The following is a 16443-nucleotide window of genomic DNA, read 5'->3' as shown; positions in this document are numbered from 1 at the left end:
AATACATTACACTCTGCTTGCCACATGAAAGCACAGTTCCTATAGTCTGCCTGCTCCTGTGAACGATGACTTCTCAAAACTCCAGGGTTTACTGTTGAGTCCCCTCTCTGCTGTCATTTGCTGAAAGTCTATCTTTTGTGGAATAGTAAGTCCTGTGAAGCCATACTGTTAACCCTAAATGGCCTCTGCTTACCCCTACTGCTGGTTGTCTGCCTTTCAGTTGCGTCTCCTATCATTCCTTTATGCAGCCAGGTAGCTGCCACCCAGCAGACATTTAAGAGCCGACTAAGTGTCCTGTCCCTTTGAAATGTGCTTTTGTCAAAGGCCTTTCGAAAGTTATGTTCACAGATTCTCCTTGGTTTACATCCTGAATTATTTCTAGCAGACTTGGGTGAATAATTCTTTTTTTTTTTTCCCCCCTAGACAGAGTCTTGCTCTATTGCCCAGGCTGGAGTGCAGTGGTGTATCTCGGCTCACTGCAACCTCTGTCTCCTGGGTTCAAGCGATTCTCCTGCCTCAGCCTCCTGAGTAGCTGGGATTATAGGCACCTGCCACCATGCCTGGCTAATTTTTGTATTTTTAGTAGAGATGGGGTTTCACTACATTGCCCAGTCCAGTCTGGAACTCCTGACCTCAAGTGTTCTGCCCACCTCGACCTCGCAAAGTGCAGGGATTATAGGCATGAGCCACTGTGCCCGGCTGGGTAAATAATTTTTACCTAAAGAAATCATGCTGCCCTTCAGCTAAGAGGTTGTGCTTGTTCATTTGTTACACTTATGATGGTCAGAGCTGGAAGGAATCTTAGCGATTATCCCAGGTACCACCGAATTGTGTTAATTACTTGTGCACCATCCTAATACAAATGAGGAGATTGAAAACCCGAGGAGTTAAGTGATTTGACCAAGATGATGCAGAGTAGGCGGGTAGTAGGTCTTCTGACCCTCTTTCTTTCTTCTTTTTCTTTTTTGAGATGGAGTCTCACTCTGTCGCCAGGCTGGAGTGCAGTGGCGCAATCTCGGCTCAATGCAACCTCCACCTCCCCGGTTCAAGTGATTCTCCTGCCTCAGCCTCCTGAGTAGCTGGAACTACAGGCACCCGCCACCAAGCCCGGCTAATTTTTTGTATTTTTAGTAGATATGGGGTTTCACCATGTTGGCCAGGATGGTCTCTATCTCTTGACCTCTTGATCCACCCACCTCAGCCTCCCAAAGTGCTGGGATTATAGGCGTGAGCCACCGCACCCGGCCTCATGACCCTCTTTCTAAGTTTTTCTTTTTAAATGCTGCTCTTTCAGTGATCCTACACTTTATTATTATTGTTATTGTTATTATTATTATTATTATTATTATTTTGAGACAGAGTCTCGCTCTGTTGCCCAGGCTGGAGTGCAGTGGTGCAATCTTGGCTCACTGCAACCTCCACCTCCCAGATTCAAGTGATCCTTCTGCCTCAGCCTCCCAAGTAACTGAGATTGCAGGCACCCGCCACCACACCTGGCTAATTTTTGTATTTTTAGTAGAGACAGGGTTTCACCATACTGGCCAGGCTGGTCTTGAATGCCTGACCTCAGGTGATCTGCCTACCTCAGCCTCCCAAAGTGCTGGGATTACAGGCATGAGCCACCACGCCCAGCCCCCTACACTTTACTATAAAGTGTCCCACTCTAGTGAATGCTTCTGTACAACATTCCTGAATTTTGGTCTGGAGCTACTTTTGGTTTGGGGGGTGTGTTTAGCCACCAGTTTCTGAACATGGTGACTGCTGGTAATAGCTTAGACATTTTGGCCAACAGTCTGACATTTTACCTTGAGTTATTGCTAAACTTTTAGGTCAATACAAAAATACCTTGGACACTTAATTACTCGTTGGGAATGCAAAGTGGTCAGAAGTATATGATTGTAGAATGTCCTGGGCAGAGGAGTAATTTAAAATAGGCTTTAGTTTCTTTTTGAGGTAATGAAAATGTTCTGGAATTAGATAGTGGTGATGGTTGCACAACTCTATGAATATACTAAAAACCACTGAAGTGTACACTTTAAAGGGTGAATTTTATAGTATGCAAATTATATCTCAATAAGAAAATGTATTGGTGGAATAAAAGGACACCTTTCTCATTTAAAAACCTGTTTGGAGCTTAATTATGCCAGAAGGGATACTTGCATGGATTGATTTTCCTTCAAGTTATATTTTCATAATTTTTGAAAAAGAATGGACACAGATGTTCACCTTCCCTTCCCTCTCCTGCAGGGTGGGGGATGGGTCTGCAGTGGGCAACCCAGGGCATTGTGGAGCCTGTTGGATTCGTCAGAGAGAGTCCTGGGACACTGCTCTTGAAGGACTCTTCTCTGCAACTTGGATTTTTTACAGTTTCCTGCTAGCTGAGGTGGTGTCATTGCAGAGGCCGAGTACAGAAAGTCGGGCTTATAAGAAGGGTTTTGCAGGGCCGTGGCACTGCTGAAGCGGCTGTGGGCTCCCTTGCTATAAAGAAGCAGGACTACTCTTATAGGGTGGCTCCAGTTCCCGCCAGTTCATTCATTCGCTTTCTGATGGGACCCATGGGCAGTCTAGCCCACTTCAAGGTAGAACAGAACTTTATTCTTTCTCACTTGCTTATTACACTTGCCATCTAGAACATCTGCCATGGGGCCTGAGTGTGTGTTGGGTGAGCTGTCTTCCTGGTTCCCTACTGCCCCAGTTAAGACACAGTCACAGTCAGTCTCCATAGGGACAGTCTACTTGGAAGGATCTGCTCATACTTTCTGACATCTTACAGCAGGGCTCAATTCTTTTTGGTTTCTTCTTACCCCTTCTTTTTTTCTTTTTCTTTTTTTTTTTTCTGAGACAGAGTCTCGTGCTCTCTTGCCCAGGCTGTAGTACAGTGGCACGATCTCTGCTCACTGCAACCTCTGCCTCCTGGGTTCAAGTGATTCTCCTGCCTCAGCCTCCCGAGTAGCTAGGATTACAGGTGCCCGCCACCATGCCCAGCTAATTTTTGTATTTTTAGGAGAGACGAGGTTTCACCATGTTGGTCAGGCTGATCTTGAACTCCTGACCTCAAGTGATCCACCCGCCTTGGCCTCCCAAAGTGCTAGGATTACAGGCGTGAGCCACTGCACCTGGCCCCCTTCTTTTATTACTTGTATCTTAGTTATTTGGTAGTACTTTAAAAACATTTTAAGATTGATATATAATTTACATATATGAAATATACATGTTAAATGTACAGCTCGATCAATTTTGGCAAATCTACATACCTGCATAACTTATCTGCCACCAAGATATAGAACATTTCTATCACTGCAGAAAGCTTCCTCCTGCCCCTTCCTCGTCACTCCCTCTCCACACCATGAAGGCCTCTATGGATCTGATGTCTGTTACCATAGATAAGTTCTGTCTATTCTCAAGCCCTTGTAAATGGAATCATCAGTACTTTTTGTGTCTGGCTCTTACATGCAGCACGATGTTTAGAGACTCATTCATGTTGTTGTGTATATCATGAGTTTGTTCCTTTTTGTTGCTGGTAGGGTTCCATTGTATGCATATACCACGTTTGTTTATCCATTTACCTGTTGATGCTCACCTGGGCTGTTCCCAGCTTGTGGCTGCTCTGAACATTCTCATACCAGCCTTTTTGTGGACTTATGTTCTCACGTCTCTTGGATGAACATTTCAGAATAGGATTACTGGGTCTTAGAGTAGATGTATGTTTCACTTTCTAAGAAAGGATGTTTTCCAAAATGTTTGCACCATTTTCCACTCCCACCCAGTAGTGTGTGGGAGTTCCAGTTGCTCCACATCCTCACCAGCATTTAACGTTGTCAGTCCTATTTTAACTCTTCTAGAGGGTGTGTGAGGGTTTCTGGATAGTGCTTTTGACTGAGCTTCCCTTCTCACTCACACCTGAGTGATTGGAAAGAGAAGCTCTCTTGCAGGTGCACCTTTGGAGTGTGCTGGCAGCAGTGGTGGGACTCAGGCAGACATTTCTTCATGCCCTCAGCATGCGCCCCACCACAGAGTTTGCTCTGAGAATCTCAGAACCTTCCTTGAGAAGAGGACCACCTTTCCCTCTTGCACTCTTTTAAATATAGTAGATAAGAGGAAATTTCCCCTCTTAAAGAGTTTGCACTTCCTATTTGTGTGGGGCCCCTTAGCTGTGGTGGTCAAGAGAGCTGGAGAGAATTTCAGGGAACGAAAGGAGCAGGGAGACTCAGGAATCTGGCCCAGAAACAACCTTGTTACCTGGTGTGTCTATGGCTCATGTGTGAGACAGAGCAAGCAGCACTAATTGCTGCTTGGAACTGACCTCCTGTTTTCCTGCCAGTTTTGAGGGTAAGAACATGAGAGGAAATTTTCTTCATGCTCAAATATCAATTTGTCTTGAATGTGGTAATATTGTGTCACACTTTTCACCATGGCAATTTCATGCTTCGTAATCTTTAGAGAAATGGACTTCACTTGTTCACTCAGAGTCTGCGGAATTTTAACTGCAGAACACAACAGTGAGGGCCTAACTCAGACTCCATTGCATAATGCCGCATGTTGCTGTAGCAAAACATGTTTACTTTTTTTTTTTCTTTTTTTTTGAGATGGAGTCTTACTCTGTCAGCCAGGCTGGAGTACAATGGCGCAATCTCGGCCCACTGCAAACTCTGCCTCCCGGATTCAAACAGTTCAACTCTGCTTCAGCCTCCCGAGTGGCTGGGATTACAGGCTCCCACCACCACGCCTGGCTAATTTTTGTATTTTTAGTAGAGACGGGGTTTCACCATCTTGGCCAGGCTGGTCTTGAACTCCTGACCTTGTGATTCACCCGCCTCAGCCTCCCAAAGTGCTGGGATTACAGGCATGAGCCACCACGCCCGGCCATGTTTACAACTCTGTAGCCACTTGATTTGTGCTTAAGCCATGTAGTTCAGCACTAGATGGTGCAGGAGTGTTGTTTTGAGGCCATTTTTTAGGCTCCTAGATCAAGTTTGCATATGGCTAGGGCCAGCCAGCCACATGCTGCAACCTCTTCCGGGGGTATTTATAGCACAGTCACTAACATTTGCTGTTCCAGGATTGCCGTGCACCCTCTCCGCTTAGGAATACTACTTTAGCAAAAGAGAAGGCAGGTGGAAGGCATCAAAGGGGAAAATTTGAGGTCAGCTTGAAATTGAGGACCACAGAACCAGCCGGAAACTAGAACATTAGCTCTAGGGAAGGCAAGAGGTGATCAGGTCTTTCTGATAGTCTTGGTTTGGTAGTGCTTGCTGTCTGCTGGGTGTGTTGGATATGGTGCTGACACACAACGGGTGCGGGGATGAGGAAAATAGCATCCCTACTCTCAAGGACTCACTAATTCTAGGAGGAGGGACAGGTGTGAAGTCAGCTAAGTGGTGTGTGAGAAACCAACGTGTGATGGTTTTAGCGATGGCTCAAAGGCAAGGGTTAGCTATTCTTATTTTGTCTCTCCCATTGTGGAGTCAGTTTTCAGGATTTGGATGGGGGTTATTATTTCCCAAGGACTGTGTTTTGTTTTGTTTTGTTTTGTTTTTTCTTTCTTTTCCTCCCTCCCAGTCTTCCTCTGACCACACTTCTGCTCTCTAGACCCCCTCCAAAGCCTGGGCTGGGCTATAAAAGCTGCCACGCGCCATGAGTCCCGTTCACCCTGCTGGAGCGTTTCTGATGAAAGACTGGGTGCTGAGAGGGGCGCAGCCTGAGAGGTCTCAAGGTCCTGGGTTTCATTCGTCTCCCTCTCCGCCATTCCTCATTATCACACTGGCTGCGCTGCGGTTCCTCTCACACTGAGAGGGAAATTGGGAAAGGGCCAAGAGCACACAGCTGCCAAAGAGACGGAACACATTCTCCGTGGACGTGGACAGACTCTCCCTCCACCTGCCTGAATGGAGGGCTCTGGCCACTCTCTAGGTCTGGGGTCCCCAGGACACCCTTGCCTATCACTCCTGTGGGGAAAGGGACTTCAGAATATATCCATGCTCTTCACACACTAAGTGGCACCTGATGTTGTCATTTACAAATTCCCTCTACCAACACAGGTCCCGGTTTGACAGTAGAGGTATTGAGAGGAATTGTGGCCGAAAGAGAACAAGAAGTCTTGTTGGGCTTCATGAAAACCAGATCCCAAGAAATCCCCTCCTTGTCATTAAATACACACTCACTTGCAGAAACAAAACAAAGAAAATAACAGTCATAATTTTAAAAAACCTCCAGAGAAATCCAACTCAGAACTTTTCTTCCCAATAGATAGTTGAATCATTTGAGATCGTTTGGGTCTCCAAGAAAGCGTAGGAGCCCATCATGTCTTTTGATCTGAAACTCTTGATGAATAGCATAGTGGTGAAGGAAATGCTGCTGCCTGTGTGTTCCACTGCACACCTAATATACTAGCAATACTTAGGAAATTCAGCCCTCTCCCCACAGGCCCCCAGAACTGAGAGACAGGCTAAGGCCCAGGGGTCTGGAAGACCAGGCTCTCCAAGGGGTTCAGAAATTCCAGATTTGGAAGACTCAAGCTATCTGCTGTGGAAATGCTTAATTCCTTTTCTCCGGACATTTTTGGAAGGATTTCTGCTTTTTTAATCTCCTGACTTTTTGTTTGTGACCAAGTTCAAATTCCAGAGAGGGAAACGGCCAATATGTGTGATTATTTCCTCTTGCACCAAGTGGAACTAAAGGAATGAACTTACTTCACAAGAAATAAATGTACCCTTTGGACCTCAAACTAAAATGAATTTGCACAGTTGGTCTGGCCCCCGTGCTGTTCTTGCAGTCATTAAACATGAAAATGAAAAAAAAAAAAAAAAATGTCAGGGCAGTGCATTCATGACCTTTTTTTTAGATATGAGGCAGAAAAGAAGAAAAGAGCCTTGAAAAAGATGCTTTTATCCTGCACACTCCCTTGTGCAGGGTTGACTGCCTAGTAGAGAGGAGACAGCCTAAGGTTTGGATTGACTGGAGTTCACATTCTGGCTCCATAGTTTAAGAGCTGTGCAATCTTAGCCATGTTCCTTAACTTCTCTGAGCCTTAATTTAAATGGGCATAATAGAACCTCACAGAGATGTTACTAAGATTGAAAGAGATACATACATAAAGATTTTAGCATTGGGCCCTGCACAAGGCATGCTCCCACTAAATGGGCATTATTATTATCATCTCATCATACTGTTACTATCATGATAAGATAATGTCAGTAACAGAATCCCTGGGAATGCTGGAGTGAATTCAATGCCAGGGGGCTGAAAGCATAGGACTGCTAAAGACGCCCTCCTTGCATTTCCTGGGGCGACGGGACAAAGGGGCATGTGAGGCCTCATGGGTCACTGTTTCACCATTGCTGTGCCCCTCAGGTGATCTCTTCAGTGTCCTGGACTTCCCATTCCTGTACTTCTACAGATTCCATGGCAGCTGCTGTGCCAGGTAATCTTAAGCTCACTCATTTGAATGCTTTCTGTGCTGTCCGCTGTGTCTTCCTCTCTGTGAAGTTCAGGGTCACTGCTGATGCCTGAGTGAGTGGCAGGAGAGAGTGGTGGTGGGTGCAGGTGAGGAAGCAGTCATTATGTCACCAGCAGGCCGTCACTTAGCACCCTTAGATGCTCAGGGCCAGCTTGGGCCCTGCCAGGACCCCTGGCCCATGGACGTGCCTCTGCCAAGACAGTGGTTTTCACACCTGCTCTAGAGCTAGGATTCTCCCACTTTTTTCCCCCTCCACAAGCAAATCTCACATAGAACTCCAATCTATAAAACTGATGAAATGGATCCAGTTCAAGGGAAGATTTGGGTTCAGAATCCCACCTGCTCAGCTTTCCCTTTGGCCTCCTTCTTGCTTCTTAAGGCAACCTCCAAAATAACCTCCACCAAACCCAAAGATTCTGGGAATTAGATTTTGGAAACTGATGGCTAAGAGATGTCTAGACAACAAGGTGATCATTAGTGCTTGGTCTTGGGAAGGACTCAGGGATATAGGCCAGTTGGAGGGCTACATCTGAACACACGGAAGTGTATCCTCACCTTCTCCCCATGTCCTGCCATGATCACCACTTCGCTTGACCTCATCATGCCAAGAAGTGGAAAGGCCCAAAGCATGTGTGGCATCCTGATGTGGTAGAAAGACTGACCCAGGTTGAACCCCACAATTGCCGTTGCTAATTGTCTGATCTTTGGGTCTTAAGCTTCGTGCTAGGCCCAGTAAATGGTGGTCATTATGATGATCTACTCAGGTTGACTGTAAATACAATGTCAATAGATCATGAAGAATTGCTATGTAAAAATCAGGCCACCTGTTCCCACACATATCAAACAGTGCCTTGTGAAGCAGTGGTTCTTTACAATGTTAAAAAGCTGCTATGTGGCTAGTGGGTATGTCCTGCTCCTCTGGTGTGTTTGGGCCAAAAAAAAAAGAATCAATATTACAGAGTTTGTTTCTGCATTTGAACCTTGGAATGATTTATTTATCACCCTCAGAAAAATTTCAGGAAAACACTGACACAATTCACTCTCCTAGTTCCTGTCAGTTGGTTAGGCCTTGCCCGTTAGCTGGGATCACATGGCATGAGTCTTCATGCTGGGCGGGTGGCTGCGGACTTGTTTCTCTTTGAGTCTGGTTATTTGGCAGCATGGGCCAGCAGGGTGTACCCGGGAGGTCAACCATTGTTTGGTTATTTGGAACAGAGCAGCACAGTTCACAGCCCATTGATGTTGGCTTTGTGGGGTGACAATTGGGCTCTATTTCTGCCCCTTTTAATCTGTAACTTTCTCATAATGCAACATGATAAATCAGGGTTTTGTTTTATTCTAAAGATCTGGAAATCTCTATTTGAATTGATGTGACTCTGTTACATTTTACCCATGCTTCTGTACAGAGCTCAGCCTCTTTGAGGAATGCATTGGTTTTCCCTGTGTCGTTCAGAGGCTCCACCATATCTCACACTGAGCATTGTCACCTTCAGGAGGTTCTGGGGGAGCTCAGGAGGGGCATGGTAGCCATAGCCCAAAGACCCCATTAACAGGGAGTCTCCTGCTCCCAGATTTCCTTCATTTCTGGGAGCCTCCCTCTGCTTTTCAGGTCTGCCTCCCTAGCAAGGGGTAGATGGGCTGAAAGTGCAAGGAGAAAGATAAGAGATCCATGAGTAATGTAAAAATGAGTCACAGACATAGAAGTCAAGCGATGGAAAAGAGCCCCAGATGCTTCCGGAAGCCTGTCAGTCACAAACCTGCACGAGCTTATCCTGGCCCAGAGTCTGCACTGAGAGGACAGGTCAGCATGGAATCATGCCACCCCTGTGGCTAGAGGCATAGAGGAGAGGGAAAGACTCAAGGGAAAGGAAGTCTGGGAGGTTGGGCAGGCACCTGTGAAGTTGTTACTTCCTTGGATGCAGAGGTGGGAGCCACCAAGAGGAGCCTGGAGCACTGCTACCTCCCTTTTCAGCCCCACCCTCGTGACCACCAGTGCCTGGCACATCTCACTCTTTGTCTAGCTGGTCAAGAACACATTTCCATGAAGCGTCACGTCTTCCCCAGTTGTCCTGCCTCCAAATGCCAGGAAGAGTTTTGAGCTCGCTTTGCTTTCGCCCTGGCCACACAGTGGCACTTTTGAAAATAGTTCCAGCACAGGCAACTACATCTGTCCACTGCTGTGCCAGCACCCTTGCTGGTCCAGAGATCTGAAGAGCCATGGAGACCTGTATTCTGATTGTACCTGTGCCCCAGTTTCATTGTTAATAAAGTGAGACTTTGGGGCTAGGTAATCTTACTGTTCTAAAAGCCTCTGGTTTCCATTAAGATAGGATGAGGACCACTATGATTATTTCTAGTTTAAGGAAACTGAACCTGAGACAAAAAAGGTGGGAAGGGGGATTTGGTTAAGGTAACGAGAGTCAGTAAGCACAGCAAGGAATAGAAATCCAGGCGCTGGGTGTGATTGGGTAGGCCTGCTGCTTACCCACGGGGCCTCTCTGGCTTTTGGGTGTGAGTAACTTGACATCTTAATCCATAGCTGTTCAGCCTCCCATGACTGCTGATGCAAATCAGAACAAACTTTACAGGTCATCAGGACCAAACAGGCTGAAATCACACAGGGGAAACCTAATGCCTATCTTTAGTCCTGCCCCAAGAATGTGGCTGTGAACTAGTCTAATCTAATGAAGTGAAGGTACACATTTCTGTGACATTTGGCCTTAGGTGTGTTCAATTCAATTCAACCTGCTTCCAATTCAACCTGACAAGCATTTAGTTAATGTGTACCGTAACTGAGGCACCATGTTAGGCTCTGTTGAAAATACAAAGAGCAGCCCAAGATTGGGCCTTTCCTGCTCAGAGTTTAGGATCTGCATTGGAGCTGCGCACCAGTGCCTGTAATAAGGTCAGATGGAAGTGTGGCTGTCAAGGGTCGGAGATGCAAATGAAGTACAACTCACAGTACTTGCCTCTCTAGCTTGGAGTTACAACTCCAGTCATATCTCTTATTTTGCAATTTTCAAGTTCAAATAACAGTCACACTGAAACCACTACTTGCACATATTTGCAAGAAGTCAACCTTTCTCCCTCTCTCTAACACACACACACACATACTGTCTCTCTCACACACTCACACACACACACACACACACACACACACACACACCCCTCTTCCCCAATTGTCCTGCCTTCAAATGCCAGGAAGCATTTGGAGCTCCCTTTGCTTTGGCCCTGGCCACACAGGGCACTTTTGAAAATAGTTCCAGCACAGGCAACTATGTCTCTGTCCACTGCTATGCCCTTGCCCTTGTCGATTCAGACTTCTGAATAGCCCCAAGATGCTGCCCCTTCCTCAGGTTCCCATGAGTGGGGATCTTTCCATTCACACACATGTGTAGGCATCATTTCCAAAGCATACTTCCTATGGCAGGACGGCCTGGTTTGGGGGGCTTCTGGCCTCAGCCATATGTGTCACTGAAGCCAGCCTTCCCCTTCAGATTCTGATGAGCCTGGAGGCCAGTTCAGACTCTCTCTTCTCATATGGTGAGTTTCCCTTTGGAAGTCTTTTCGAGCCAGTTTGTCTTGCTTGAAAAAAAGTTAAGTACCTTGCCAAGCACCAAAACTCCAGAAGTTCTATGGGAAGGAACAGGAGGTGTCGTCCTCTACCTTTATTTTTGTTTCATGATTTAGCCAGAGACCTCTGAAATTTCTTTGCACCATTCCTCTCACCAACAAAATCCTCTTTCCTTGGAAAAACAGAGCTTAATGACTTTAAAAAATTTTTTATTGTCATCCAGAGATCACAGATCTAGAAAACACACATGAGGTAGAGGTTGCATAATAATTTGAAATTGACTGGTAAAATGTAGCAGAAACTAGTCAGCCATTGGCTAAGGGAAGACAAGCCTCACTAACAAAAGAATCTTTTCTCCTTCCAGTGGATTTTTGGGATTCTTTCTCATGTTCAGTACAGTGAAGCTAAAAAGCTATCTGGCCCCAGCGCAGTGTGCAGCCTGGATTTTCTTTGCTAAGGTAAGAGACGAGAGGGGTGGGAAATTCTCAAGCGCCTTTGTATCCAGAGATCTCAGCGCCTGGGTAATGTGAAGCTGTTTGAGCTTCATGAGACCACTTCTAGGCACTGTCCCTGAGCCTGATCCTTCCTTCATTCAGGTAATGATTTCTGAGGCCTACTCATTTTATCAACGTGGCATATTTCATCTTTCTCACAGTCCTGAGACATGAGAGACATTCAGAGAAGCAAAATGTGATCTGTGTGTAGTAAAAAAGTGGTCAGTAAGAACTATCTCTGAGTGTCTGTCCTCAGATGTAGTATTTAGCCTGAAGATACCACAGAACAGCTATTTAAATTTATTCAGAAATCAAAAGGAAACCATGTTTAAAGGTTTAAATAGCCAAAACAATGTTGACAAAGATAAAGTTGGGGGACTTAAATTGTGTGATTTGAAAATTCAGTACTAAGCTAGAATAATCAAGGCATTATGGTATTGGTGTAGGGATAGGCATTTATGGTCAATTGATTTTCAACAAAGGTGCCAACCACAATGAGAAAAGGATTGTTTTTTCTTTTTCTTTTTTTTTTTTTTTTTTTGTTTTTTGAGATGGAGTCTCACACTGTCGCCCAGGCTGGAGTACAGTGGCGCAATCTTGGCTCACTGTAACTTCCGCCTCCCGAGTTCAAGCGATGCTCCTGCCTCAGCCTCCTGAATAGCTGGGATTACAGGCGCACGCCACCACGCCCAGCTAATTTTTGTATTTTTAGTAGAGATGGGGTTTCACCATGTTGGTCAGACTAGTCTTGAACTCCTGACCTGGCGATCCACCCGCCTCGGCCTCCCAAAGTGCTGGGATTACAGGCGTGAGCCACCACACCTGGCCAGGATTGTTTATTCAACAAACGGTGTTGGAGCAATCAGATATCAACATACAAACCAACCTACAAATAAACAATCTTAGATCCTTGCTTGACATCATTAACTCAGAATGAATCACAGACATAAATGTAATACCAAAGCTGGAAAACTATTAGAAGAAAACACAACAAAAAGCCTTAATGGCCTTGGGTTTGGCAGATTCTTAGATATGACACCAAAAGCATAAATCATAAAATAATTGATAAATTGTAGTTTAGTTTATTTAAATTAAAACCTTTTACAATTCAAAAACACCATTAAGAAAATGAAAAGGTAGGCTGGGCGCGGTGGCTCACGCCTGTAATCCCAGCACTTGGGGAGGCCAAGGCAGGCAGATCACAAGGTCAGGAGATTGAGACCATCCAGGCTAACACAGTGAAACCCCGTCTCTACTAAAAATACAAAAAAATTAGCTGGGCGTGGTGGTGGGCGCCTGTAGTCCCAGCTACTCGGGAGGCTAAGGCAGGAGAATGGTGTGAACCCGGGAGGCGGAGCTTGCAGTGAGCCAAGATCATGGCATTGAACTCCAGCCTGGGCAACAGAGTGAGACTCCGTCTCAAAAAAAAAAGAAAAGAAAAGAAAAAGGTAAGCCACAGCCTAGGAGAAAATATCTGCAAATCATAATGTCTGATAAAGGAACTGTATCCAGAATATATGAAGATTTCTTATACCTCAATGAGATGACCTACAACCCAATTTAAAACTGGTCTAAAGGAAAGCAGTTTGGTGATTTCTCAAAAAACTTAAAACAGAATTACCATTCAAACCAGCAATCCTATTACTGGGTATATACCCAAAGGAATGTAAATTGTTCTACCATAAAGACACATGCACCTGTATGTTCATCACAATGCTAGTCACAATAGCAGAGACATGGAATCAGTCTAAACGCCCATCAATGGTAGACTGGATAAGGAAAATGTGGCACATATACACCATGGGATACTATGCAGCCATAAAAAAGAAAGAGATTGGCCGAGCACGGTGGCTCACACCTGTAATCCCAACACCTTGGGAGGCTGAGGCAGGTGGATCACCTGACGTCAGGAGTCTGAGACCAGCCTGACCAACATGGTGAAACCCTGTCTCTACTAAAAATACAAAAATTAGCCGGGCATTGTGGTGCACGCCTGTAATCCCGGCTACTCAGGAGGCTGAGGCAGGAGAATTGCTTGAACCTGGGAGGTGGAGGTTGCAGTGAGCCAAGATAGCGCCACTGCACTCCAGTCTGGGCAACAAGAGCAAAACTGCATCTCAAAAAAAAAAAAAAAAAAAAAAGAATGAGATCATGTCCTCTGCAGCAGCATGGATGGAGCTGGAGGCCATTATCCCAAGTGAATCCACGTAGGAACAGAACACCAAAGAAGGGGGAATTAAACTTATAAGGGGGAATTAAACATTGAGAACACATAGACACAAAGAAGTAACAACTGACACCAGAGCCTACTTGACGGTAAGGGATGGGAGGACAGAGAGGACTGAAAAACTACCTATTGGGTACTATGCTTATTACCTGGGTGATGAAATAACCTGTACATCAAACCCCTGTGACATGCAATTTACCTATATAACAAACCTGGGCATGTACCCCTGAACCTAAAATAAAAGTTAAAAAAAAAAAATACAAGTTAAAAATAAATAAATAGGCCGGGCACGGTGGCTCAGACCTGTGATCCTAGCAGTTTGGGAGTCAGAGGCGGGTGGATCACCTGAGGTCGGGAGTTTGAGACCAGCCTGATCAACATGGAGAAACCCCGTCTCTACTAAAAATACAAAATTAACTGGGTGTGGTGGTGCATGCCTGTAATCCCAGCTACTCGGGAGGATGAGGCAGGAGAATCACTTGAACCCGGGAGGTGGAGGTTGCAGTGAGCCAAGATTGCGCCATTGCACTCTAGCCTGAGCAACAAGAGCGAAACTCTGTCTCAAAATACTACTACTACTAATAAATAAATAAATAAAAATAATTAAGGCCAGGCGCGGTGGCTCAAGCCTGTAATCCCAGCACTTTGGGAGGCCGAGACGGGCGGATCACGAGGTCAGGAGATCGAGACCATCCTGGCTAACACGGTGAAACCCCGTCTCTACTAAAAAGTACAAAAAACTAGCCGGGCGAGGTGGCGAGTGCCTGTAGTCCCAGCTACTCGGGAGGCTGAGCCAGGAGAATGGCGTAAACCCGGGAGGCAGAGCTTGCAGTGAGCAGAGATCCGGCCACCGCACTCCAGCCTGGGTGACAGAGCGAGACTCCATCTCAAAAAATAAATAAATAAATAATTAAAATGATAACGTTGAGGCCAGACATAGTGGCTCATGCCTGTAATCCCAGCACTCTGGGAGGCCAAGGCAGGTGGATCACCTGAGATCAGGAGTTCAAGACCAGACTGGTCAACATAGTGAAACCCTGTCTCTAGTAAACATACAAAAACTATCTGGGCGTGGTGGCGCACGCCTGTAGTTCCAGCTACTTGGGAGGCCAAGGTAGGAGAATCGCTTGAGCCCAGGATGCAGAGGTTGCATTGAGCCAAGATGGTGCCGCTGCGCTCCAGCCTGGGTGACAGAGCAAGACTCTGTCTAAAAAAAAAAAAAAAAGGATAATGATGATACTTATAAAAAATAAAACTGATCTAAACACATGAACAGATATTTCATAAAAGAAGATATCTAAATGGGTAATAAGTACATAGGAAGGTGTTTGGCATCGCTAGTCATTAGAGAAATGCAAATTGAAACCAGGATGAGATACCACACATACTACTGTAATTTTTTAAAAAGATACAGACAGTACCAAATGTTGGCAAGGATGTGGAGAAACCAGAACATTCATAAATTGCTGTAGGCATATATACAGCCACTTTCGAAAACAGTTTGCTAGTTTCTTAGAAGATTAAACATAAAGTGACTACAACTTAGCATTCTATTCTTAAGAATCTACCCAAGAGAAATGAAAATATATGGCTACAAAAAACTCATACGTGAGTGTTCTTATTAGCATTATTCATAAGAAACCCAAACTGGAAATAATTCTAAATGTCCATCAACTAGTGAATATATAAATAAGACACACACACACACACACACATACACAATTTGGAATACTATTCACTAATCAGAAGGAATGGGCTATTAATACATTGCTACAGCATGGATGAACCTCAAAAAGATGCTGAGCTAAAGAATCCAGTCGCAAAAGAATACATATAGTAGTAGTCTGTTTGTGTGAAATGTCCATAAAAAAGTAAATTTAGGCCGGGCACGGTGGCTCACTCCTGTAATCCCAGCACTTTGGGAGGCCGAGGTGGGTGGATCACGAGGTCAGGAAATCGAGACTATCTTGGCTAACACGGTGAAACCCCGTCTCTACTAAAAATACAAAAAATTAGCCGGGCATGGTGGTGGGCAGCTGTAGTCCCAGCTACTCGGGAGGCTGAGGCAGGAGAATGGCGTGAACCCGGGAGGTGGAGCTTACAGTGAGCTGAGATCAGGCCACTGCACTTCAGCCTGGGCAATAAAGCGAGACTCCGTCTCAAAAAAAAAAAAAAGTAAATTTATAGTCACAAAGTAGGACCAGTGGTTTCTTAGAGAAAGAAATCGACTGCAAATAGACTGGGAGGAAGTGTTTTGGCTAATGGAAACTTTCAAACTGAATTGTGGTGAAGGTTGCATCATCTTTCAAGTTAATTTATTAAATTTGTTCATTAACAATCATTACACTTTATAATAAGTGAATTTTATGGCATGGAAATCATCCCTGAAAGCTGTAAAGTAATAGTGCTCAAAGCATAATGCTTAAATCCTGTTTTTTAGGATTTAGGACATTTTTTTTTCCTGTGTATATGACTTTACCTATTTGACCACTAGTTTCAAGTCTCTTTTTCATTTATTGTATTTTTCTTTTCTTAAATTCTGAGGGAGGTTTATAATTTTCTCCTCAATACTTAATTCAGAAGAGGGAGGATTTTTAATTGGCTGCTGTGGTTTAATGCAAATTCTTCTTAAATAAAAATTGGATTCAATGAGCCATTAAGATCTATCTCTTCCAGCCTCAGGTACATCAAG

At 44.9% G+C, this 16443-nt stretch overlaps 1 protein-coding gene across 3 annotated transcripts in view; it reads left to right on the top strand.

Moving 5' to 3' along the window:
• The window catches only part of TMEM241 (transmembrane protein 241), a 138019-nt gene that overhangs the window by 73104 nt on the left and 48472 nt on the right, over nt 1-16443 (top strand). For all 3 annotated transcript variants that reach the window (XM_025365239.1, XM_025365238.1, XM_025365240.1), the window contains 2 exons: nt 7351-7420; nt 11395-11488. In XM_025365239.1, coding sequence (XP_025221024.1) covers nt 7351-7420; nt 11395-11488 — 164 coding nt within the window. The remainder of the gene's footprint in view (nt 1-7350; nt 7421-11394; nt 11489-16443) is intronic.

Source organism: Theropithecus gelada, chromosome 18 (assembly GCF_003255815.1).
Source record: "Theropithecus gelada isolate Dixy chromosome 18, Tgel_1.0, whole genome shotgun sequence".
Taxonomy (NCBI): domain Eukaryota; kingdom Metazoa; phylum Chordata; class Mammalia; order Primates; family Cercopithecidae; genus Theropithecus; species Theropithecus gelada.
Note: the sequence above shows the minus strand (reverse complement) of the source record. Positions and strands in the feature narration are given on the sequence as shown.